At 41.8% G+C, this 25,634-nt stretch overlaps 1 protein-coding gene across 1 annotated transcript in view; it reads right to left on the bottom strand.

Annotated features, from left to right (window-relative positions):
- Positions 1–25,634, bottom strand: part of CPVL (carboxypeptidase vitellogenic like) — a 144,820-nt gene that overhangs the window by 110,872 nt on the left and 8,314 nt on the right. The window contains exons 2-7 of the mRNA XM_089669881.1: positions 22,836–23,041; positions 22,484–22,602; positions 14,709–14,823; positions 10,352–10,410; positions 6,803–6,882; positions 3,744–3,810 (exon numbers count right to left, since the gene is read on the bottom strand). Coding sequence (XP_089526007.1) covers positions 3,744–3,810; positions 6,803–6,882; positions 10,352–10,410; positions 14,709–14,823; positions 22,484–22,602; positions 22,836–23,041 — 646 coding nt within the window. The remainder of the gene's footprint in view (positions 1–3,743; positions 3,811–6,802; positions 6,883–10,351; positions 10,411–14,708; positions 14,824–22,483; positions 22,603–22,835; positions 23,042–25,634) is intronic.

Below are 25,634 nucleotides of genomic sequence, written 5' to 3'. Positions count from 1 at the left end.
AAACTTTTCAATAAAGAATATTTGATTTATTATTATACAGGATTTATATAGCGCCAACCGTTTATGCAGCGCTTTACAATATAAGGGAGACAGTACAATACATTTCAGTACAGAAGGAATATGAGGGCCCTGCTCATGAAGCTTACAATCTAAAAGGAAGGGGAGGTGATACAAAAGGTGATAGCTGCAGGGAATGATCTGGTGGTGGTAATTCAAGTACAGTTTTTAGGTGGAGGTGGGGTAGGCTTCCCTGAATAAGTGAGTTTTCAAAGATCACCTAAAGGCAGACAGGGTGGGGGCTGACTGGACATACTGTGGTAGGGAGTTCCAGAGGATGGGAGAGGCTCTGGAGAAGTCCTGGAGGTGAGCGTGGGAGGAGGTGATGAAGGAGCTAGAGAGAAAGATATCTTGGGAGGAGCGGAGTGGAGTGGGATTTAAAAAATAAGTAGCTGTTTGAGAGCCAAAGATTAACATTCAGTCACATCTATTGAAGGTCGGTACAAATCTCACTACACATCATACAAACTTTGGCTGCCAGATGTTGCTACATTTGATATGTAGGTGTGTCTTCCTTTGCATGAGATCACACACACAGTCTTGTTTTGGCTAGGGCTATGCAAAACACAATATGAGCTCTGCTGTTCAAGCAGGCCATTAGAATTATATTCTAAACAGAAATCTATTTGAATTACTACCATTTCTTTTAAGCAATTTAAATAGAAACAAAAACCAGGGAATTACTACATGAGTGTATACAGGTTGACTAGTTGTTTGGTTAGAGAGTCATCACTTCAAATATTTGTTTCACCATTTTTTACCAAGGATATCCAAACACTTTAATAAAGAAAACTGCTAGATGTCTACTTTGATCTGCACCTAACACTGAAGACAACGGCTGCATTAATAACAGTGTTTATTGAAAAGTAAATAACCAGTAACAGAACTTCACAGGAAAGTGCTGGTGTTGTCTGGACAGTTGAGATCTCTTAAATCTGAGCTTACACTGCCCCACTGTGTAGAAAGACAATGCTGAGCGCCACGGCAAGGTTACATGAGGATACAGATCTTGTTCCGCTGAGAACATGGTAGAATAGTACATGAATGAGATAAGCTGTGTGGAAACCACCACGTCACTGTTTCAATTTTCAGCTACAGTTTGGCAAGTTCTTTAATAAACATTAGCAGTTTGTACTGGGAGAACAGGCCTAGCATTTAAACAAACCAACACACATATGAAGCTATTAAAAATATATCACATAATATGTATTCTCTCAGTCTTCGTTCACACAGGTGGTTTGGGCGCATTTTATTTTTTACATTTATTACTTATGTAATGCATTCAAGTTATCACACACACACCCCTCAAGGAGCTTACAAACTACAGTAAGGTCCCCAACTCACATTCATACATAAACATACTAGGATCAATTTAGACAGAAAATTATCCTACCAGCAGGTCTTTGGAGTGTGGGAGAAACCGGAGTACCCAGGAGGAATCCCATGCAGGCACAGGGAGAACATGTAAACTCCAGGCAGGTAGTGCCGTGGTTAGGATTCGAACCAACGACCCTAGAAGTGCAAACCACTCAGCCACTGTGCTGCCTCACATTGTTACCTCTTGCTGATGGTCTACTGATGCTACTCACAATAGTTAAATCAGGGAGCAAATGGAGGTATACACACATGCAGGGGCGGAGTGACAACTCATGGGGCCCCCGGGCAATAGGGGATCATGGTGCCCGTGTCCTTGCTCAAACTCAAAAAAAGACTATGAAAACGGTACCAGGGGCATCTCATGGGGCTCCCCTACTGACCTCGGGCACTGCCAGAGTTTCCAAATGGTCAGTCCGCCCCTGCACACATGGCAGCGTTCGCATTGCCTGCAGAGTTAGGTAGGCATCGGCACATTACAATCATCTTAATTCACGTCATTTGAAATGCAGTACAACACGTGCCGTAAAAGCACTAAGGTATTTACAGTGCATTTAAGCAGTGGTTGTACAGCATCAAAAGTGATAATTTCCCATTTCAGCATTATATAAAAAAAAAAAAAAAAAATGAAAAAGAAAAAAAAGGAGCAAAGGGCATGTGAGGAGCGTCACTTGGAGTGGCCTAAAGAATAAATCTGGCCCAAAATTTTTATTTTCCCATGCAGTGGGGCTGTGCCTGCACTACATGGGTTAAATGCTCGTTTTTGTCTAGGGGTTTGTAAAGCTCAGATACACTAACCTAAAACCACTGATCCAAGCGCAAGACCAGTCCCCGCCGCTCCTGCCCCCGCTAGCGGTCTTGTGAATGGGCTTTTCCTGATGTCTTCACGCCCATAGACCAGCTCCGGAAGGGAGTACGGCCGTAATAGTCCACCGCTGGACGTGGGGGAACACAGTTTTCTACAGGATTGGAGGGTGGGGCAAGTATAGCTTTTCCTTGAGCCCCTCCAAACTGCGGCCCGAGGGCTGGATATGGCCCTTTGCTACCCTTTATCTGGCACTTGAAGCACTATTCTCCCCACTGAGACCAACAATGGGGCAGTACTTCCATTGAAATCAAAGATGGTGTACTATTCTTCCAACTAATACCAATGATGGGGCACTACAGCTCCTCCTACTGACCATCAACCCATAGGCCATGTTCACTAACTGATGCTGAGACCAGGACATCTTCTACCCCCGCTGGCCCTAATCCGGCCCTCCTAAAGTCTGAAGGGCAGGATACTGGTTCTTCGTTTGAAAGGTTTGGAGATCCCTGCCCTGGACAAAACAAGCAGTTAACCCATGCAGTGCAGTCACAGCCCCACTGCATGGGAAAATAAAAAATGTACTTAGAGTTCTGCTTTAAATATCTGGGCAAAGTCTGAATTCTAAAGAGGCCTTTAACACACTTAAGAGCGTTTCAACTTCTGCCTAAGGCTTCATGCACACTGGGGTTCTTCAAAGCTGCAGAAAATGCTCCTATACTGCGTTTTTTGAAACGTGCTTAGGAGCGTCAAGCCCTTGGGCATTTTTTCTTTTCAATGGCCAGAATAAATTAATATTCTGGCCAATTAAATTAATAAACGCTCATGCGCTAAAGGCGCCTAGCGCCAACACAGGTTTACCTGCATTTAAGAGTGTCAGACTTTTTTTTCTGACTAAACACTCCTCTCGTGGGTCAAAAGAGTGCACCAATCAGCCATCAGCAGACAATAGCTCACTATAGGCTGATGTCACAGAGCCTCTCTAGGCTCTGGAAGAATCCCGACCATAATTGTAGGGATCCACCCAGAAGCCTGATTGACAGCTGGCTCTGTCTCTCATCACACAGCTGAGAGCCAAAGACAGTTGCACCTGCCCCCTCCTCTATCTAGAGCTCCAGTGTGAACGCTGGAGGGGCAGAGCAGAGAGCTGTGACTAACAGCTACCACTCTCTGCTTCAGTATTTTTTTTTTTATAACCCAATACATCTCCTGTAAACATTTCTGCACAGTTAAATGAATGGTATGTAGTAAATAGTAGGAGATTAACACACGCACACGTTAAAAAGGGCGTAAAAAAAAGGAGTAAAAACTACTAGAATTTAATAGAAAATGTAGTCATCTATGAAAATTGTGTACCAGAAGCACCCTGTATTAAATGTGTATAACTATTTTATGCAAGCAATGAAAAATTAGGGTATAAAACATCAGCAATAAATATGTGAATGAACATCAATTTATAAATTTATACAAACAAAAAACAGTCAAACAAAATTCTGGTGCCCCTTACCTCTCCTGTGCAATAAAAGTCATTTTTATGATATTCTGGGTAGATCTGAAAAAATTGCGTGAGTGCACTAAAAGAGGGAACACAAATAAAACAAAAAAGGAAGCAGCGGTTACACAGACTATTCAATTAAGCATGGCTCTGACCTTCATTCTTTCAAAGAGAGAACCTTTTTTCACTTAAAGTATATCTATGGCCTCCTTTTGACAAATATGTGCTTTAGGACTTAATAGATGCATCTGCACCTATTGTTTTCTCTTAGTCCCCCTGCATGCCCAACAACCTGTTGATCCTGTCAGTGAAGTCCACCTTAACCATTAGCCGCTCGGCCAATGGCCGTTTGGCGGCTTCAGATGTGCCTCTTCATTCCGGGTGCACGCCATTTGGCGTGCTCCCGCACATGCGCCGTTTGCGGTAATGTAGAGCGGCGCAGCAGCGGGATCTTTCACGGGCCGTGCACCTCGGACACGGCCGATGACAGATCCGAGTACCGGCTCCCGTTGCTGGTACCATGTGACCTGCTGTGACCAATCACAGCAGGTCACATGACAGTTGTATACAATGGATGGCTTCATTCATGATGCCATCCATTGTATACTAGTGCCTAGCTGTGAATGGTCACAGCTAATCACATGCACATGTCATGTGATTAGCTGTGACCAAATCACAGCCAAGCACAAAAAAAAAAAAAAAAAAAAATACTGATCACTTCCTCAAAAGTAGTACAGTGTTACTATGGTAACATTGTACTACTTTGGTCATAGTAAAATATGAAAAAAAAATCTTAAAAAAAAAAAAAAGTAATAAAAAATTAAATATAATAAAAAAAAAAAAATATATATATATATTTTTTTTTTCATACTGTCACCAGTCAGTGTCCCTGTTAACCGCCATGCCAGTTATATGATGACGCTGTACTGCACTGGTGACAGTATGTAAAAAAAAAAAAAAATAGTGAAAATAATTTTTTTAATTTTTTCATTTTCCGAAAAATTATGACATAAAAATACAACTTCAAAAAACTCGCCATGCCTCTTATGAAGTACGTCGGACTGTCTACTCTGCAAAAAGGGGTCATTTGGGGGATATCTGTACTGTTCTGACATTCTTGGACCTCAAGAAATTAGATTGGCTGTCAGTACTTCAGGATTGATCAATATTCAGATCTATACCATAGTTTGTGAACTCTATAACTTTCCTACAAACTAAAAAATACATCCTAATTTGGGTTATTTTCACCAAAGACATGTAGCAGAATACATCTCGGCCTAAATTTATGAAGAACAATTATTTATTTGTAAACAGAAACAAAGAAAAATGTGTTTTTTCAAAATTTTTGGTCTTTTTTTGTTAATTTAGCAAAAAATAAAAACCCCAGCGGTGATTAAATACCACCAAAAGAAAGCTCTAGTTGTGTGAAGAAAAAGATAAAATTTTAGTTTGGGTACAATGTTGTATGACCGCGCAATTGTCATTCAAAGTGTGAGAGCGCTGAAACCTGAAAAATGGCCTGGGCAGGAAGGTGTAAAATTGCACGGTATTGAAATGGTTAATGCAGTTTCCTGTGATGGTGTGGAAACAATTCTGGACTGCTCCTGAATTCAGAGCACAGTTATCACTCTCCTATAGGCTTGGCCTGCTAGCACCACAATAGGATTAAAAAAAAAAAATGGGGGGGGGGGGGGGGAAAGAAGAAGGATAGGCAGACTCAATGAACCACTTTTTTCTGTTGTCACTTTTCTATGTTTCTATGAAAAAAAAGGCAGGATCATGTCTATCAGCATTGTCACTGCTGTTGCAGTCCCATTCACAGCTTTCTTGACTGACAGCACTGCCTCTGTTGAGGAACCCCACCCCCACACTGAGCTGCAGTGTCTGGGAGAAAGTGTGTGAAACACAAATGAAGAATTTACCTAAGTCAGGAAAAGTAAATCAAGTTTGTTGCCACTTTTTTGGGGTTTGTACATTGCAGAGTGAATGGATTTAGTACTTGTTTAGACTATCATACAAGGGCCTTTGGTTAAATATTGACTCAGATATTTCAGAGGGCAATGAAACTATTTTCACTCTGCTCACCCATGGCAGCATTCTACCTGCTGTATATACATATTTTCTGTAGATGGATCAAGGTTTGTAAATTTCACTACTCATCCAAGTCATTTTTTCAGTTTATCCTTCAACCACTTTGTTAAGTGATGAAATGTCTTCAACATTAAGGTCCTGTCAATTGCAAGTACTACTAGCTATACCAAGGCATGGATAAAATAAAACTTTAAAGACATAGTTTTACTATATTTTTCCAAAACATGGATGTACAAGAGGAGAAACATTTTAGAAATCTGGTGTGAAAGAATTATACAGGGCTCATTCACATGGGTGCTTAGCCCCACACAACATGTAGAGCCATTATAATGTGAATGGTGACCTATAGGATGTGAATCGGTACACATCACGTATATAGACTGACCTGCACAGACAACATTGACAGGTATCACCAACAGCAACACTAATCCCCTGCGCATAAGTGTAAGGGCTCAAAAGATTGTGAATGGTACTCCACTTTACATGTGTGATCACTTCAGGCCTTGCTGCCCTCTAGGACTGGGGATGTCCTGTAGTCACTATAAAAATGAATAAAAGAGGGCACACTAGCCTGGTGCATGATCACTCACCTAAGTACTTCTAGACTCAGCATGTCTCTGATAAAGGAGATTCCTTTGAAATGTGTCAGCCTGCAGGGACCCTGGTGAGGTCCCCCCCCTGCTCTGGAGACTGCAGAGTCTACAAATACTAAGCCACAGACAAGTGGCTCAATGAGCACTTTTTATTTCTATATTTCTGAGTAGTATTTACATTGCATTTCTAGTAACTTTGTGGGATACTGACAGGTATGGAGGGATAGGTGCACAGACCTTGATAAACTGGCTATGCCAATGTGAATGAGCCTATATATAGTCACATATATACATTAACGAAAGGTCAGAAAATAGTGTTTCTGAAGCAAATATTGTGGTAAAAACACATTTTTCATGCATAAAAAGGAATAGGATTAAAGCACACACCTGTACAGATCTCTTGCCACATCATCTTGATTCACTGCATAACCTCTATCATTTCCTGTGAAGCTGAAGCCTGTCCCAACCTTGCACAAAATAACGATAAATTACTGCATGCATGAAATAAAAACATTTACTAAAACATTTCTTAATTTAAGCTTATGAGTCAAGCCTCTGCTAATGGGACTGTGACACAGATTTAAAAAAAAAAAATGCACATCCATGAATATGTATATACTGTATGAACACAATATTTCACTGCATCATATCTTCTACAACTTTGATAATTAATGTATACCTCTAAAAACACAACTAAAAAAAATGATATTTAATTGCTCTATTATCCAGAATGAAAATTAAAAAGGTTGATGTCAAAAAGCACTAACAATGATTATCTGTTACATTTTTAAACGCTACAAAGGGACCTTCAAAAATTAATACTTACTACCTATACTGCATGGAGAAGCATTAGAAATCCAACTTAATAAATACACTTTGGTGTTCAGATTTTAAGTGCCCACTATTACAATATATATTATGATATTACTACATATATGTGATTAACACCTGCACTGGTGGTATTCCGTATAAATTTTCCAAAGATTAGTTTTCTGGGTGTTCCCTTTTCACACGGCAAGCTCATCCACTACTCATTGCATGACCAGGCAAGTTGATAATTACTTTCTGTGGGCAGCATAGTGTGGCACAATCATAGTGCTGAGTGTCAGTAGAGAACATTAGTAAATTAGCAAGAATTAACCAGCCAACGGGATAGCTCCCAACAGCACTACAATCTCCAGCGGTCCTGTACAGCAATTATTAAATAAATGTATCAAACTAGAACACCTTATAAAATCAAATATTTGTTAAGTAGTTTAAGCAGGGAGGCCGTCTGAACAAGGGGGCAACAATCTAAAACAGTGGACCTCACGCTCTTGTTCCATGCAGTATTTTGGGTAATTTGCTTTGTTCCCTGTACTATGGATTGATGGTATATCCCTAACAGTCAGCAATAACTATAGGATTCATTTGTTTGGACTTGGCACCACATGTGGTATTCTGCTCAAACTATTATATGAGCATTTATTTTGACAGACACAATAATGTTGAAAAGTTCATCCTTAACAGTAACAATCACTTTCCACAGTTTGCCCACTTCACAACAGAGGGTAGGGATTTTTGACTTGCCTGTAAAAATCCTTTTCATGGAGTACTGTACAGGACCTGGGCTGCTTTTAATTTTGTCACCTTCAAGTGAGGACAATGGCAAAAGAAAGCACTTAGGACAGCCCATATAACCTCTCCGGCTCACAGCAATACTTCGATTTTTACTAAGAAATTAAAGGGAAACATCAGGACAAAAGTGGAGGGTGGCCTGTGTCCTATGTTGTACTCCAAGCAAAGTATTTTACAGGTAAGTCGACAATCCCCATTTCTGAATTGTATAGTACAGGACACAAGGTCTTTTAATCATAGACCTTGAGAAGTCCCTAAGCAATACAACTTGGGGTTGAAGAGTGGTCATCACACAAATAATGCCTACACGCTTAAAAATAGGCGATTACATTTCCAAAATTCAAAGAGGATTGAATCACCTTGCCAACAGGCTGGCAAAAGGCCTAGTGATGACCTCAGGATTTCTCTGAACTGATCTCTAGACAAAAGTCCTAACTCACACGCTTTACTCCAATGAGCTGTGGGCTGGGTCACCCCTATCCCACAGCTCACTTGAACAAAAAACAGCCTGCAGGGTTTGAATAACCCAGCTTGCAGCTCAATGGAGTAAAAAAAAAAAAAACTCAAGTTCTCAAGTTTGATGTTTGGCTATTATTATTATTATACAGTATTTATAAAGCGCCAATAGTTCGCTCAGCGCTGTACATTACAAAGGGGGACAGAACATGTGACAGAACAATACCAATACAATGCAAAACATGAAGGGATTGAGGGCCCTGCTCTTTCGAGCTTACAATCTAGGAGGGAGGGGATGGTGGCTAGAGATAAGGTCAAGGGATGCCCAAGCTCTCCTTTACTAAGGTCACTAGCAAAAAAGTGGGATGTTATATAAGCTGTCCTAACAACTTTGACAGTATTCTCTCCTGTAGATGGCAGCATATATCCCATGGTTAAGATTTTAAGTCGTCTGTGTCCTGTATTGTAGAAAGAGATAAAACATCTGTAAAAACTCACCCCTTCCATGCTGTACAGTTGGCACCCTCCAATACCTGTAATAACCACTAATGCCCACTGCTCTGAGAGCCATCAGTGCCTGGAAATCTAGTTACTTCTGGGTATAGTACATGCCTACTTCTTCCCGGCCCGCCTACAAGGCACCGCTCAGGGCCAGAGTTGAAAAATTGTTTTTTAAAACAGAGCTTTGTAGGGCATTGGGGCAAGCAGATCATCAGAAATAAGTACGGGTGCCAAAGAGTGCTTACTGTACAGCACAGGGAGATTTGGTAAGTTTTGTTCTTGTAAAAGTACATTTTCTTAAAATTCGTTTAGCCAAAGCTACCCAAAAATAGCAGTTTACTTTGAAATGGGCATCAGAAAATTAACTACCTGTAGTATTTGCATCAATCTCTTTCAAAAATTGAAACCATGAATTTCCAGATGTACTTTCCCCCCCCCCCCCCCCCAATTCAAATTTTGTATTCTCACCCCCCTTAAGAGACCTTATAAGACCAGAACAAACAAGTGTCGCCTTCTTCCAATAAGGCTGCCTTACTATATAATTATTTTACATTATAAAGAATTGTATTTGTTCGATTCCTTGATGATTTTTAATTGAGGTGAACTTTAAAGTTGAACTCAAGGCAAACTGCAAAATAAAGCGGATTAAATAAATGTCAAAGCAATGTATTTTGTTCCCCCCATTTATTCCTGAGATTTACAAATCTCTGCTAGACAGAACAGTCAGTCTGTCTACTGCAGTTAAGTAATATAACTAGATCTAGTCTTTTTCCCCAGCCTGGGATTGGGCAGATAAGGGGATGCAGGAAACAGATGAGCTCAACTCCCCGTTACTCTGCTCTCTCCTCCTGTCAGCGGGTTCAAAGTTAGCACAAGCACAGAAACACAACTGATTGGCTCCTGGAGCTGCTTCTCCTCCTCCCAGGCTAGGCTCCCATATACAGGAAATTGCAAGAGACAGATACCAAGTCACATTGCAGTGGTTACTTTTAAAAATACACTTTTAATATTTTTAATGAACATGTGCAAATGACACTAAACTCTAATTTAAAAAAAAAAATTCTATTCAAGCATGTCTCAACTCAAAATCTCTTTTCTCTTTTGGCACTTATAGTGTGCATAGAGCAGTACACGTGGGGGGAAAGGAGAGGTTCAGGAGCTCACAGAGGACATCACAAAGTGGCAGGAAAACACAAAATGAAAAACAGATTACAGAACTATTAAGGATTGCATGTGCATGGATTTTTTTTTGTTTGAATAATAAGGATATTGTTTAGTGTCACTTTTTTAGGCTTCTCTGCCTGGAGTTCAGCTTTAATTAAGACAGCATACAAGTTATTTACTTTAGAAGGCAAGACTTACGGGATTATCTATATACAGCATTGAATATTTGTTTGTCCAGGAAAATTCCCGATGAACCACTATAAGGACACAAGAACATGTGGTCAGTCATAAACAAAAATACAAGGAAAATAAAACTGACACGGCACAGCTGTTTCTACAAAAACACCAGATTCAGCTCAAGCCATGAACTCAAAAATCCACAAATAAATTCTACTGTGGATCACTGCTCATGTTTTATCATGACCTTTGCATGTTTTGGAATGTGAGAAGCATTAATTGAATTTGGAAACTGCACTTGTGACTTGTTGGACTATATTATAATCCTTTAGGGCTAATACACAAGAGTTACTTTACAATACTTTTAGTTAAACAACTTTAAAGAAAACCTGTACTGAAAGGATACCAAAACTGCCACAGAGGAACCTTCTAAAAATGCTGGTTGCCTGGTTTCCGTGGTGATCCATTGACTTTAACAATTATTGGGATGGATTTACGATTACTATTATTATACAGTATTTATAAAGCGCCAACAGTTCGCTCAGCGCTGTACATTACAATGGGGGACAATACATGAGACCGTACAACAACAATACAGTGCGATACACGAGGGGTTTGAGGACCCTGCTCCTTGGAGCTTACAATCTAGGAGGGAAGGGATATTGGTACGGGAGGAAAAACTGTGGGGGATGGAGTGGTAGGAAGAGTGGAGGAGATCGGCAGTTAGAGGGAGGGGTAGGCTTCCCTGAAGAGGTGGGTTTTTAGGGTGCGCCTAAAGGAGAGGAGAGTGGGTGATAATCTGATGGATTGGGGTAGGGAGTTCCAGAGGATGGGTGATGCCCTGGAGAAGTCCTGGAGGCGGGCATGGGAGGAGGAGATCAGGGAACTAGAGAGAAGGAGGTCTTGTGAAGAGCGGAGAGTTTGTTTTGGGTGGTATTTGGATATTAGGTCGGTGATGTAGTTTTGGGCAGAACTATGGACAGCTTTGTACGTCAGTGTTAGCAGTTTGAATTTGATCCGTTGGGCAGTCTGGCCGCCGTATTCAGGATTGACTGAAGTGGGGATAGCCTGTTGTGAGGCAGGCCAGTGAGGAAGGAGTTGCAGTAATCGAGTCGTGATATGATGAGGGAGTAGATGAGCTGCTTAGTAGTTTCTAGGGTTAGGAATGGGCGTATTTTGGCGATGTTGTGGAGGTGGAGTCTGCAGGAGTTTGTTAGCGATTGGACTTGGGGCTGGAAGGATAGATTGGAGTCTAGTATGACACCAAGTACTCTGGCTTGCGGGGTGGGTTTGATGGTGGCATGGTTGGACGTGATGGAGAAGTCATTGGGGGGAGACTAGGAGCTCAGTTTTGGAGAGGTTCAGTTTAAGGGAGTGGTGCGACATCCAATCTGATATGTTGTTCAGTAGGCTGGTGATTTGGGCGGAGACTGAAGGGGTGAGGCAAGGGGTCGAGAGATAGATTTGCATGTCGTCGGCATAGAGGTGGTAGTTGAAGCCATGAGAGTATATCAGTTGGCCAAGGGAGGAGGTGTAGATGGAGAAGAGAAGGGGCTCGAGGACAGAGCCTTGAGGAAGCCCAACAGAGAGGGGGAGTGGGGGGGGGGAGGTGGTAGTGTTATAGGTAATGCTGAAGGAGCGTTGTGATAGGTAGGATGAGAGCCAGGAGAGAGCGGAGTCTCTGAGGCCAAGGGAGTGTAGTTTCTTGAGGAGGAGGGGGTGGTCGACTGTGTCGAACGCCGCAGAGAGGTCGAGGAGTAGGAGCAGTTAGCAGGTTGTTTGTGAGTTTGAGTAAGGCGGTTTCGGTGGAGTGTAGGGGACAGAAGCCGGACTGTAGGGGGTCGAGGAGGTTGTTTTCATTAAGGTGGAAGCTTAGGCAAGCATAGACTAAGCGCTCAAGGAGTTTGGCTGTAAATGGCAGCAGGGAGATGGGTCTAAGGTTGTTCGGGTCGGTGGGGTCCAGGGAGGGCTTTTTAAGTATGGGAGTGATGTGTGCGTGCTTCAGAGAGGGAGAGATTAAAGATGTGGGTTAGGGAGCGTAGGATGGAGGAGTAGGGAGATCGTAGGAGTTGTGAGGGGAAATGATCGAGGGGGCAGGTGATGAGGCGGGCTTCAGAGAAGACCTTGGTAACCTCCTCAGTGGTGGTGGGGTCAAAGGAATGGAGTGTTGTAGTGGCTACTGTGTGAGGGATGTTCGACTTGGTTAGATGGATGTTAGATGGGTGGAGGTCTGAACAGTGGTGAGGCCAAGGGGGAGGGGTGTTGAGGGGGTTGCTGTGTGAGAGGAGGTAGGTGGGGTGGAGGTCTGAGCAGCAGTGATGTCCCTGCGAATAGCGTCAATCTTATTTTTTAAGTGATTGGCAAGCTCGAGGGCGGTGAGTGAGGTACTGGGTGGAGGTGGGGGCGGAGAGAGTAGAGAGTTGAAAGTGGAGAAGAGCCGACGAGGATTGGAGGAGAGGGCATTGATGAGGGTCAGAAAGTAGGCTTGTTTGGCAGTGTGGAGGGAGGAGGATCGAAATCCAAAGTTATACTTATTGGTAACGTCTTTTCCTGGAGTCTTTCAGGACAACCACCTGAGACCCCGTGGCTCCTCCATTCACAGTAAACACAGCATCAGCCCCCTTTAAATAATAAGCTCCCCTGCCAACTCCTCAGTTCTTCACGAGAAACTCTGGCCAGCTAGGGAGACACAAGAAAATACCACAAAATAGAACAGAAAATTATAGTAGCTCCTGTGTTGAAACCAGGTAGGATAAACCATCACATATCAGGGTGGGAACCGGTGCTGTCCTGAAAGACTTCTAAGAAAATACATTACCGGTAAGTGTAACTTTGTTTTGTTTTTTTTTAAACAAATAATTTGAGATTGTGGCACAAAAACAGATATTTCAAACATCTGCTGACTGTTGGGGAATAGATATCAGCAGTCATTTTGAATTTGAGACTATAGCTGTTAACTTTTCAGCATGTGGAAGCTTTAAGGCTAGGTTTACATCTATGCAGGTTGCAGTTGATGTGTTTTTCTGGTGCATTTGACGCGTTGTGCTTTTTTTTTGGCTATTAGGAAAGTATGACAGTTCTGTTCACATAGTGTGACTTTGATGTGACTTTACACTCTCTGGCACTCAAGCAGCATCAAAGTAGTATAAAAGTTACAACAAAGTTGCATCAAAGTAGTGCAGGAACCTTTACGTGTCCAAAGTCGCATATTAGGGTTAAAGTTTGAGTTAGAGGTAATCGTTACAGATGTGTTCTAACCCTAACAATTATCACTAACCTTAACATTTAACCCTAACATGCGACTATGGACACAAAGTTCCTGCACTACTTTGATGCGACGTGAGTGCCAGTGAATGTAAAGTCGCATAAAAGTCACACTACATGAATAGAACTGTCTTACATTCCTATTAGCCAAAAAACGCAGAATGCATTACAAAAATTTAACTTGTATTTTGGTGCAGGTCCATTGAAGACTATTACACACAAAATGCAATCTGCTGTGTGAAAATAGTCCCTGACTCTTTCCAAAAAAAATGCACAGGCTCAAAACACAGATGTGAACTAGATCCATAGGAAATCATGCTAAATGGACAGTAGTGTGTTTCTGCAAAACGCACTAAAAAAAAAAAACACAAACAAAAACACACCACCCACATAGCTGTGAACCAATAGTAAATATATTTCCAAAGATTTGGGTGGAAAGGCTTTAGGTACCTGGTGTGCTGCCAAACTGGTGAGGATAATATGGATATTGCAAGCTAGGGAAAGTTGGAGTAAAATTTGTATGAAAAATAGTTTTTTTTTGACCAGAGGGGGGAAAAAAAAAAAAAAAAAAAAAAAAAAAAAAAAAAAAAAAGGGGGGGGGTGTTCAGGGAGAGGGGCTTCCCCTTCTGCCCCCCTTTTCTCTTTTATTTTAATTCATTTGGGGCTCCTATGCTGATTCAACTTTCATCTGATATTGTAACCATTGTAATGTTTGTGTATATATTTTCATTTATATGTTTTTGTTTTGTATTTCATTTTTTTATTATATTGTTTTAGTTACACAAGCACTTATGCTGCAATAATGAAGTGGATCCTAAAGAAGCCCTCCTTAGGGGCGAAACGTGTCGATCTTTATACACTTCAACACTTATTTATTTTAGGTACTTAAAGCGCCGTCAATTTATGCAGCGCTTTACATTGTAATATTTATTTAGTACATTCACATCAGTCCCTAACCCTCAAGGGGCGTACAATCTAAGGTCCCCAACAGTATTTTTTATTATTTTTGGTTTCTATTTGATTGCAACCTTAAAATCCCAATTTTTCCATGGTTTTTCTGCCCTCTGCCCCCTCATCTTTAGGGATTTTGTAAAACTTGATTATGTTTACTTACATGTGAGGTTCTGTGTGACTACATAGGGTCCATGCTCCACAAAGAGACCAAACATAGACGTTCCACCAGGTCCTCCCTGAAGCCAAAGCAACACTGGAGCTGTGTCTGGGTTAACCTATATGTAATCAAATAGGAAGAAAATACAATTTGGATAAAACAAGGATTACTATATTTTAGCACATGGCTATACAGCAAGTCATGCAAAATGTTTACAGTATGCATAGAGGAACAGAGAATGTTAGCTATGCCAAAGAAGGGACAGCTTAGCATTTAAAGCAACGTTTACTCGAACAGTCTTGAGATGGATTAACCTGCTTAGAAACTAAAGCAGACGTCTTTAAAATACTGGACTTTTTTTTTTTTTTATATACGGTAGATGTCTTGTGCAGTATAAAGAACATCCACTCAGGTTTCACTATTTTGACATAACTTCCGAAATGTTTGCTAAAAAGAAAGAGCGAAAACAGGACTGGCCTGAACTAAGAGATTTCAAACATCTAAAAATCTTGCAGTCATGAAAACGTTCTGAGATGTTCAGCTGGCCAGCCTCCAAAAAGCCTTTCACTCATTGTTTTGTAAAAACAGATTACAGCTTCATCTTTTATTTACAGGGAGTTGCCAAGTTTCTGTACTGCCTAGTAAGTAAAACTGTATGACTGACTGTATGAGTACATTAGAACTCAACATACAGTATGATGTAAAAACTATAAAGCAGAGGTATCTTTATTGAAAGTTGGCTCTCAAGCCCAGTTCACACTAATGTGATGCAGGAAACACCCAGGAAGTGCCGTGTTTAATGCATCGCAATTGTACTGTGCTCATGTGATCTGCTGCAGGTGTCAATTAAAACTTAACATCCCCAAAGCAGGTTGCAAAATGAAGTGCGATTGCCTGAATCAGATCACATGGGTATAATCGCACTGCACAGAATCACATGTGATGGGACTGAATTCCTGTGCGAATCACATGCGATGGGACAGTGTGAACTAGGGCTAAAACTGATCAGTAGATCCAGAGTTAGTCTAGCTTCACACCTATGCGTTTTCTGCTGAGTTTTGCAGAAATGCACAGCAGTCTATTTAACATCATTTCCTATGGGACAGGTTCACATCTCTACATTTTTACCCGGTGCGTTTTTTGGAAAGGGTAAGGGGCTTTTTATTCTTTAATGTAAAACATTGCGTTTTTGGTTCTACAGACTTCAATGGAGACGCTGCAGAAAAGCACGTAGTGTGTTTTTTACGTGTTTTGCATTTTATTCTGCCCAGCAACAAGTTGAAAAAAAAAAAAAAAAACGCATCAAAAAAGCATGTGCAAAAATGCAAAGAGCACTGCAGAAACAGAACACAAACTGCATAGGTGTGAACCTAGCCTTATAGGCAGCTGCAGTTGTATGCAAGTCATAACTGCATAGAGAAAAAAAAAAAAAAAAAAAAAAAAAAAAAAAAACCACACACACAAAAAGTACAAAACTATTGATCTTTGCAGCTGCCCATCACATTGAATGACTGATGCAGAAATGTTGCAGGACCACACTAACTTTTGCTCTGTAAAAGGTAAGAAGGGAGGTGCAAACTTCTCCTGTGCTAGGTTATTTTAGGGGAAACAACAAAAATCAGAGAAGGTTTTTGAATCAGCCGACACTGATCCACTTCAGTACAACCAGCCTGTCAGTTTTTTCTTTTGTCCATTGTATCTCTGCAGGTGGGGAAGGTCCCCTGTGGACAGGACACAATAGCAGTGTGGGAGAGATTCCTTCATCAGTCAATTTATTCTCTCTTGAGAAGAGGAGATTAAGGGGGGATATAATCAACATGTATAAATACATCAGTGGTTCATATAGTGAACTCCGTGTAGAGCTATTCACCCTGAGGTCATCACAGAGGACAAGGGGGCACTCTTTACGTCTGGAGGAAAAGAAATGCAATATCCAAAACACGGAAAGGTTTCTTCATGGTAAGAGCTAGGAAACTGTGGAATGGACTCCCTCAAGAGTTGGTTCTGGCCAGCTCAGTGGATTGCTTTAAAAAAGGCCTGGATTATTTCCTAGATACACAGAATATAACATTTATAGGTAAAGTTGATCCGGGGAATATCCGATTGCCTCTCCGGGGAACAAGAAGGAATTTTTTCCCCTGCAGCAGCAAAATTGATCAGGTCTTGTTGGAGGGGTTTTTTTGCCTTCCTCTGGATCAACTGTGGGTGTAGGATTATAAACTTTTTTGTTTTTTTTTTTAATGGTTGAACTGGATTTTTAGCCAGAATAACTATGTAACGCTGACTGTGTCCATAGCGGGGGGGAAAAATATCGAGCAATTTTTCACAAGGCATGCAAGGGGATCAATGCAAGGCATGCAAGATGTGTATATTTGACCAAGGTACATTTTATTAAAGGATAATACATGACCATTTTCAAATCATCAGACTATGCACATGTATGATAGGAAGACTAATTTCACTGCTATACAGCACCATCTAGTGTACATACTGTACCAACTGTGCTATTGCAGCGCCTCATTCTTTTTTCAGTCAAGGCACCCTTTAAAATTATGGATAACCTCAAGGCACCCCATTCTAAAATGTGAAAAACTATTCTACACATATCCACACACATAGTACATCCAGCGTTAGAGTGATTTATTCTTGCAAAGCAAATATACATTTGCCCACTGGTACAGAGTATTCCAGTGAGTCTCTCATTTTCTCTCCCTTACTCTGCTAATGTGACCCCAATGCTGACAGAGAGAGGCAGGGGAACGCCAAAAAAGGATGATGAGCATGCACCCGACATTCTCCTCCTCAACTGATGTCATTGGTTGTTAGGATGCCGGGAGATAGAAGGTCAGAAAAGTGCATAATGAAAACCTGTGGCTTTGTGTACTGAAAGGCAGGATTGATCCACCTGCTGGCTTGTACACAATTTTGGGGCAATTTTAAGGCATTTTGCCAAGGCACCCCTAAAGGAGCCTGAAGGCATCCTGGATGAAAGGCTGTGTTAGAGAAATCAAAAACACTATCAAAGTAATAAATACGAACATGAGTCCCCTTTGGATTAGGAGCAAGCTTGTAACAGGAATATTTTAAATTTAGGGTTTACTGCCTGCTTTCTCAATGTTGTCCCCAGCGTGGTTCACATTTTTGGTGTAATGTGTTTCGGTGCATTGTAGATGAATTGCGTGATTTAGGTGCATTTAAAAAAGGTGTGGGTGTTAGTTATATAGATTTTATTTTGTACAAGAACAATTTCCAAAATTTTGACAGAACTGAGTTTTATAGAACATTTGTTTAGCTGATTACATGAAAGTAAGGTTAATAATACAACTTAGATTGCAAAATCTTCAGTTTTACTCAACTTAGTTCATGCAAAAATGAATACACCCCACAACAAACACTACTACACCTAAATATTTTGTATGATCTCCACGATTTGTAAGGCTAGCACAAAGTCTTCTAGGCATGGAATGAACAAGCCGGCGACATATTGCAACATCTATCTTTCTCCATTCTTCAAGAACGGCCTCTTTCAGAGCCTGGATGCTGGATGGAGAGTGATGCTCAACTTGTCTCTTCAGAATTTCCCATAGGTGTTCTATTGTGTTCAGATCAGGAGACATACTTGGCCACTGAATCACTTTCACCCTGTCCTCCTTCAGAAATGCAACAGTGACCTTTGATGTGTGTTTTGTGTCATTGTCATGTTGGAAAAGTGCACTAAGACCAAGGGCACGGAGTGATGGTAGCATCTTCTCTTTTAATAGAGCAGTACATCTGTGAATTCATGATACCATCAATGAAATGCAGTTCCCCGGCATCAGCACTCATGCAGCCCCACAGAAGGACACTGCCACCACTATTTCACTGTAGGCACCATGCATTTTACTTTGTACTCCTCACCTTTGTGAAGCCAAACAGTTTTGAAGCCATCAGTTCCAAAAACATTTATATTGGGCTCATCACTCCAGGGTACAGAGTCCTAGTAGTCTTCTGCTTTTTCAGCATGGGCACAGGCAAATTCTAGGTGGGCTTTTTTGTGCATCGGCTTCAGAAGAGGCTTCCTTCATGGATGACACCCATGCAAGCCATTCCTCTGCAGTGTACGCAGTATCGTGTCACAGGAAACACTCACCCCACTGTGCCTTTCTGATTCTTTAGCCAACTACAGTGAACTTGCATGGTAATTTTCTTCAACCCTTATCAGAAGACGCTCCTGTGGAGGGGTTACCTTCCATGGATGGCCTGGATGTCTGAGATGGTTGCAGTTCCTTCTTTGTTAAATTTTTGTGTCACTTTTGCTACAGTATTCTGTCTGATAAGTAAAGCTTTGCTGATCTTGTTGCCTTCACCTTTCTTATGTAAATAAATTATTTTATTTCTCAGGCCTGGTGCCATTGCTGACAGCATGAAATGGGAAGGGGTTTTCTGTAAAGTAACGCCCTTTTATAATCAACTGTCTGTTGGACACCTGTTTAATGAATAATTAGACTCACCTGTAGTTGAATTCTTGTTAATTAGGATTTTGTTCTCTAAAATTTAGCTTTGCTCCTAAGACTTTCATTGGGGTGTATTCATTTTTGCAACATGGTCTTGAATAAGTTTGTTAGGAAAAATACTTTTCTGTGTGTGCAAATTAACAAACCTTGTTTGCCATCAATGGCCCGCATTTATGGGAGTATTTTGTAATATAGTGTCTCATAGAAAAATTTTGATTCTGAAAAGGAAAGTAAAGGTTTTCTGACAAATCTGTTTGGGTGTACTCGTTTATGCTGAGCAATGTAGGTACAATTATCTGGAAGCTGCAAAGATATGACAAGCAGGACATTTTTAAAGCACAACTGAGTTTCCTGCCATGTTTCGAAGAGGATGAGTGAAGAGATTTTCCGGCATCCCAACAATATTTTGTCCGAAGCATAGTCAGTAAACAGTAAGGGAGTCCATGGCTTAAAAGGAGTAAGATGGTACTTTGCAGACTGGTGTGAGATTAGATGAGAGTAAATTGCAGAGATGGAATAGTTATCCTGACGTAGGAGAGTTTCTATAAAGGAGCGCTGGAAGGGATGTTTTGGAGAATAGCACGTCCATAGGAAAGTCACCAGCTGATAGTAGTGAAAGATATGAGATCCTGGTATGGAGTACTTGGCAGCTAGTACTGAAAAGGACTGGAAGGAACGTTTTGGTGTCATCAAAAGATAGATATGACTTTATTAAGTTCACTATGAAACCAGTGGGTATATGCTGCATACTCACTCGCTAGAGGGAACATAGGGTTTCCAAGAATAGGCAGATATCCTTGGTGGTAGGCCAAGTAGTTTCCGCATTTCTCTCCAGGTCAGTACTGTGTCTCTAATCAGGAGATTCAATTGAAGGCCTTGAGGTTCGAATGCAGAATTGCTGGAAGGTGTAGCAGAGACACCAGGGCTTCCTCTAGGGAGTAGTTAGAATAACGCGATTTACCAGTAATCCAATCAAGACTCTGATGAAGGAGGCGGGACAGGTTGTAAAATCTAATATTCGGTATACGCTGCCACAGAAAGGTCTATAGAGCCCTATGGATCTTCTGAACATCAGAATGTTTTAACAGAAGAGGGAGTGTTTGCAAAGGATAGAGCAATCTTGTGAAAGAAACCAAATTTTGTAAAGATGACATCTCCCAAAAAGTGAAAGAAGAAGAAACGTCCAGACCTCCAGTTCCTGTACAATCTTGTTGATTAAAGTAGGGTAATTTAGGGAATAGAGAGACTATGGTTATCTGCCAATGCGGGATGCCTAAATATGTAATGGATTGAGTAGCTATACCAAAAAAAGAGAGGAAGGAATCCAACGCTTTGATATAGTAGCATGAAAAAGAGAGTACTTCGCTCTTATCAAAATTGATTCTAAGGCCAGAGCATTTATGGAAGGTCTCAAACAGGTTCTGAAGTAGTAGGAAGTCTTTGGTGGAGCCAAGGAAAACAGTAATATATCATCTGCAAAGAAAGCTGAGCGGAGAGTAAGGTCACCAATTGTGACACCAGTAACCCCCGACATTGAGTTGAGCCATCTGAACAAAGGTTCAAGGGCGATTTTAAAGAGGAGGGGGGAAAGCAGGCAGCGGTGCCTAGTGCCTTTGGTCAAGGGAATGCTCGAGGAAATAAAGTCAGCTGTGGGCTAGGAGTACATGTGTTGTAGAAAGTCCAAAATAGGGCCCAAAACAAAGCCTCCTCATAACCATGAAGAGCTAGGCAAAGCTTATGTTGTCATAGGCTTTTTTGGCATCTAAAGGTATAAGTGCTAGATCCATCTGTGGGTTTGTTTTAGCATGTTCCAGGGCTAATAGTACTTTGCGAATGTGAAGCGTTGCCGAGCGATCCGGCACAAACCCGGATTGGGCCGAATGTAGCATTTCAGGAAGCAGTAGGGCCAACCTGGATGCCACAATTTTGGAAAGCATTTTAGTGTGTACATTGATTAAAGAAATAGGTCAGTATGATCCTGGGAGCAGTGGGTCTTTCACCTTCTTAGTTATGAGCTTAATGTGCGCCTGGGAGCCAGTCGGGAGAAAAGGGCCATCCTCCCACATTGCCTTATAGAAGTGATGCAGAGTGTCTGGGATGAATTCCAAAGTTAATTTGTAGAATTCCGCACCAAGACCGTCGGGTCCAGCAGCTTTAGCCGAGGGCAGGTATATAATAGTGGCAAAAATGTCGTCTCGCGTAATGGGAGCATTTAAGGCATTTAGCTGGGATCCAGAAAGCTTGGGGAGATTTAGAGAGGCTAGAAGGGGGCGGAATTTCCCCTTGGGGGAGAGGAGCAAGAAGGACTTTGATCCATGGCTGCTTCAGGGACATTGTTGAGGTATTACTCTGCTTCCATCGGCGAGGTGAAGGATAGCCTTTCTCCATCCGTTGGCTGGATATGAAGAACAGTGGGATAAGCCAGGGTGAATTTAACCTGCCTGTGATAGAAAGTGGAGCAGATCGCAGAGAAGGCCTTACGTTGTCGCATAACCTCCATCGAGTAGTCTGAACAGGAGCAAATGGTGTCCATCCACAGATAAGACATATGTGCGCCGGAATTTCTGAAGGATGGCCTGCTTGTCAGCGTAGTTCAGATAGTGGACAATCACCGGCCTAGGTTTAGTGTGAGAGTCGGACGGCAAGCCAATACGGTGGGCTCTTTCAACCGCGCAGGGGTGTCGCAGGCCTAGGTGCTCCGGAATGGACTTAGCAGATATAGATCGTCTACCTTATCCTGAAGAGCTCTTTGGACTGTGGTGAGTCGGGCTACTGCCACAGAAACAGCCAATGAGTCATCTTCAAAGGAGGAGATCCTATCATCCATCTGCGTAAGGCGCTGAGCCTGACTGCATGGGCAATGCCAGCTGGTGAGGCAGGGTCCGGAGGCTGAGGAGTAGGAGGCTCTGGCTGCTGTAGGCTCTGCTGATCCCGTGTCAGTAGAGATGATTTCAGTGGCAGCCATCTTGGCTGCTGTGTCCCCCTGTGACAGGTGGGGGACTGAAGAGTAGCGGGTTTGGGGTCTAGAGTTCCTTGGAAACACAGGAGGGGGGGGGGGGCCTGAATTGCAGCGGGCTTAGGAGCACAGTGGTGGAGGAGGGTGGTGGGAGCAGGGACGGCTCACCTCTGCTCCATATGGCGCTGGAACCGGAGGTTTTCAGATATTTTTTTTTAATCTATTAAGGCACACCATGTGCTATATGCTTACATGCACTGTATCATGCTTGCTTATGTGCAGGATTTACATATAAATATAAAGCAATAGTACACCTTGTGTACACCTACCTGAGCAGGGAAGAACCAGAAGAAGAGGTTGCTGTCATAGGTTTTGTTCACGGTGAGGTATCCTGCATAACTTTTCACATTTACACCTGGGAGGTTTCCCACAAGGCTCAACTCACGAGCTAAAAAAAAAAGGCAGGTTTATCAGAAACAAACGAGGTAATGCTGAACGCAGAACCTATGAACATCAAGGGGTTAAACACCACTAACAGTGCTATTGATGCTCCATAAACATCACTTTATAAAGAAAATATAATGCACCTGTGAGTAAAAAAGTCTGCAAGAAATAAAAAAGTTTTGTTAGTGAAAGGAAACATTTATTTCACAGATTTTTTAACATCTCCCTCCTTCTCACCTTCATCAATCTTCCCACTTTCCAGGTATGGGGTAAGAAAGAGTGGTTCCCCAGGTTCCCCTCTAGTGGTGGGTGGAACTTTAACTCCAGTGAACATCTGGCTGAAGGGACTCTTTGGATGCCACATATAAACTTGTCCAAAACTTGCCAGAAGGGTCAAAAGCCCCATGAAACTAGGGAAAAGTTTCATCCTGAGTCCAGATGATCTGAAACAAAACAAACCATGTAAACTACATACATTTATAACAATCATTATCCGAGATCTCAGCCTATAATTATAGTTGTCATTTAAAAGCAATATATAGTACATTTCCCATAAGTATGTACTTTGTTTTAATGGTGCATGTGAGGATAACTGTGGGTATTCTGTAAATTTAACATAGTAGACATCTTTAGGTACTACGTAGCCACTACCACTGTAAGTTGCTATTTTGCAGATTGTCCACGTGTTTCTTAGACCCCCCCCCCCCAAATGTGAGCTCTAAAGCAGTCATTCTTAACCTTCCAACCAAGCTGATCCAAAGTGTACAAAACGTCATACTTGCTTTGTTGCTCATTGGTCTGTGACTCAGTGTTGAAGTACTGGCTTCACATGCTGCACCCTTGATTCCGGTCATTGAGTGAAAAGTATTGAAGCCAGAAACAGTCAATTAACAGGAAAAAAATAGCTACATTCTGCCCCATTTGGACAGAATGAATTTACATGCAGTTTTGATGGAGAAAAAGTTAAGTAAAATATTCTACGAACACACCCTGTGGGGGTGTATTTATAGCATAATTTATTAAAAAAAAAATTGCATAACTGTACACTGAAACTACATGTAAATTTGTTTCGTGCAAATGGGGAAAAATGTATTGTTCTCAGGCAATATTTTCTCTAATTCGAATGTATAGATTTGGGAAAATACCGCATTATGGCCACTTAGGAGCATACTTATTTTCTAGGACAGTGTCATTGAGGGGGATACTGTGTTGTGGCCATTAGATGGCACCAACATGAGGAATAAATATGAATCCAACAAACTGGCACCTTAGGATTCAGATTTATTTTAATTTATTTCAGGTACTTATATAGCGCCGTCAATTTACGCAGCGCTTTACATATATATTATACATTCACATCAGTCCCTAACCCTCAAGGGGTGTACAATCTAAGGTCCCTAACTCACATTCATACACATACTAGGGACAATTTAGACAGGATCCAATTAACCTACCAGCATGTCTTTGGAGTGTGGGAGGAAACCGGAGTACCCAGAGGAAACCCACGCAGGCACAGGGAGAACATGCAAACTCCAGGCAGGTGGTGCCGTGGCTGGGATTCGAACTAACGACCCTAGTGCTGTCAGGCGGAAGTGCTAACCAAGTGCAACTGATTTGCTAGGTTATTGCTGATTCTTTACAGGAATCTGTGGCTGAAAAAATAAATATTTGTCAACAATATCAATCACAAACTAGGTTACAGCCCTTGCACCTCTTCTACAGCAAAAACAGTGCTGTGTTTACAAAACAGAGTCTAAACAAAACAGCCACACTGCAACTGGAATCGATCAGTAAAATTACAGCTTGGTTCTGCAAACAGAACATAAACGTAAGATGCAACAACTATTAAAAAAAAAGGCACGTATGCGTTATTAACTGTCCCCTGTGCTATTAAACCCACTTTTGTAAACTTGCCGACAGGCAGGGCTTTTATGACAGAAGAGACCCTATCAGACGTCTCCTTCCCTGTCAGCATTAAAGTATACTGAGCCGTGCATGCGCAGCTCAGTGTGCCATAATGGTTCCTGATCTGTGTCGTGATGTGACTACTGTGCACATGCATGGGAGTGACATCATCGAGGCCCAGCCATTCAAGTGACTGGAGATCGGCTGAAGCACTGTAACATCGGTGACATTGGATGACACAATATGACAGGCGAGTCCATCATGCCATGCTAGTATGTGATGCATACTGGTACATTATGACCAAAAGCTGCAGGGGGTCTTTTCTAATGAGGTTACTACCACTTTAACCACTTGCCTACAGGGAACTTATACCCCCTTCCTGCCCAGGGCAGTTTTCAGCGCTGTCGCACTTTGAATGACAATTGCGCAATCATGCAACACTGTACCCATATGAAATTTTTATCATTTTTTTGAGACAGATAGAGCTTTCTTTTGGTGGTATTTAATCACCTCTGGATTTTTTTGTTTTTTTGCTAAACAAGCCAAAAACAACTGAAAATCTTGGGGAAAAAAAAAAAAAAAACACACACTTTTTTTTTAGTTTTTGTTATAAAATTTAGTAAATAAGTGATTTTTCTCCTTCACTGATCTGCGCTAATGAGGCTGCAGTGACGGGCACTGATAGGCTGCACTGATGAACACTGATAGGTGGCATGGATGGGCACTGATGAGGCAGTAGTAGGTGGCACTGATGTGCATTGACAGGCATCACTGATGGGCAGTAAAAGGCAGCACTCATATATGGCACTGATAGGTGGCACTGACTGGCACTGCTAGGCAGCACTGCTAGGCAACTCAGATGGGCAATGATATGTGGCATTGATGTGCACAGGTAGGCACGGATATGTGGCATTCATGTGGCACTGATGGGCACTGGCAGGTGGCATTGATGAGCACTGACAGCTGGCACTGCTGGGGCTACACTGATCATCAGGGCACACTGATCATCAGTGCCCTGATGATCAGTGTACATGTCCCCTCCGAGGAATGCCGATTACCGGCTCTCCACTCCTCTTGAGCTGTCAGCGTGACAGCTCGTGAGGAGAGAAATGCCGATAACCGCCACTGCTT

This window comes from Staurois parvus, unplaced genomic scaffold, assembly GCF_062004578.1.
Source record: "Staurois parvus isolate SC_StPar_1 unplaced genomic scaffold, SC_StPar_1.0 ptg000082l, whole genome shotgun sequence".
NCBI classification, from domain to species: domain Eukaryota; kingdom Metazoa; phylum Chordata; class Amphibia; order Anura; family Ranidae; genus Staurois; species Staurois parvus.
Note: the sequence above shows the minus strand (reverse complement) of the source record. Positions and strands in the feature narration are given on the sequence as shown.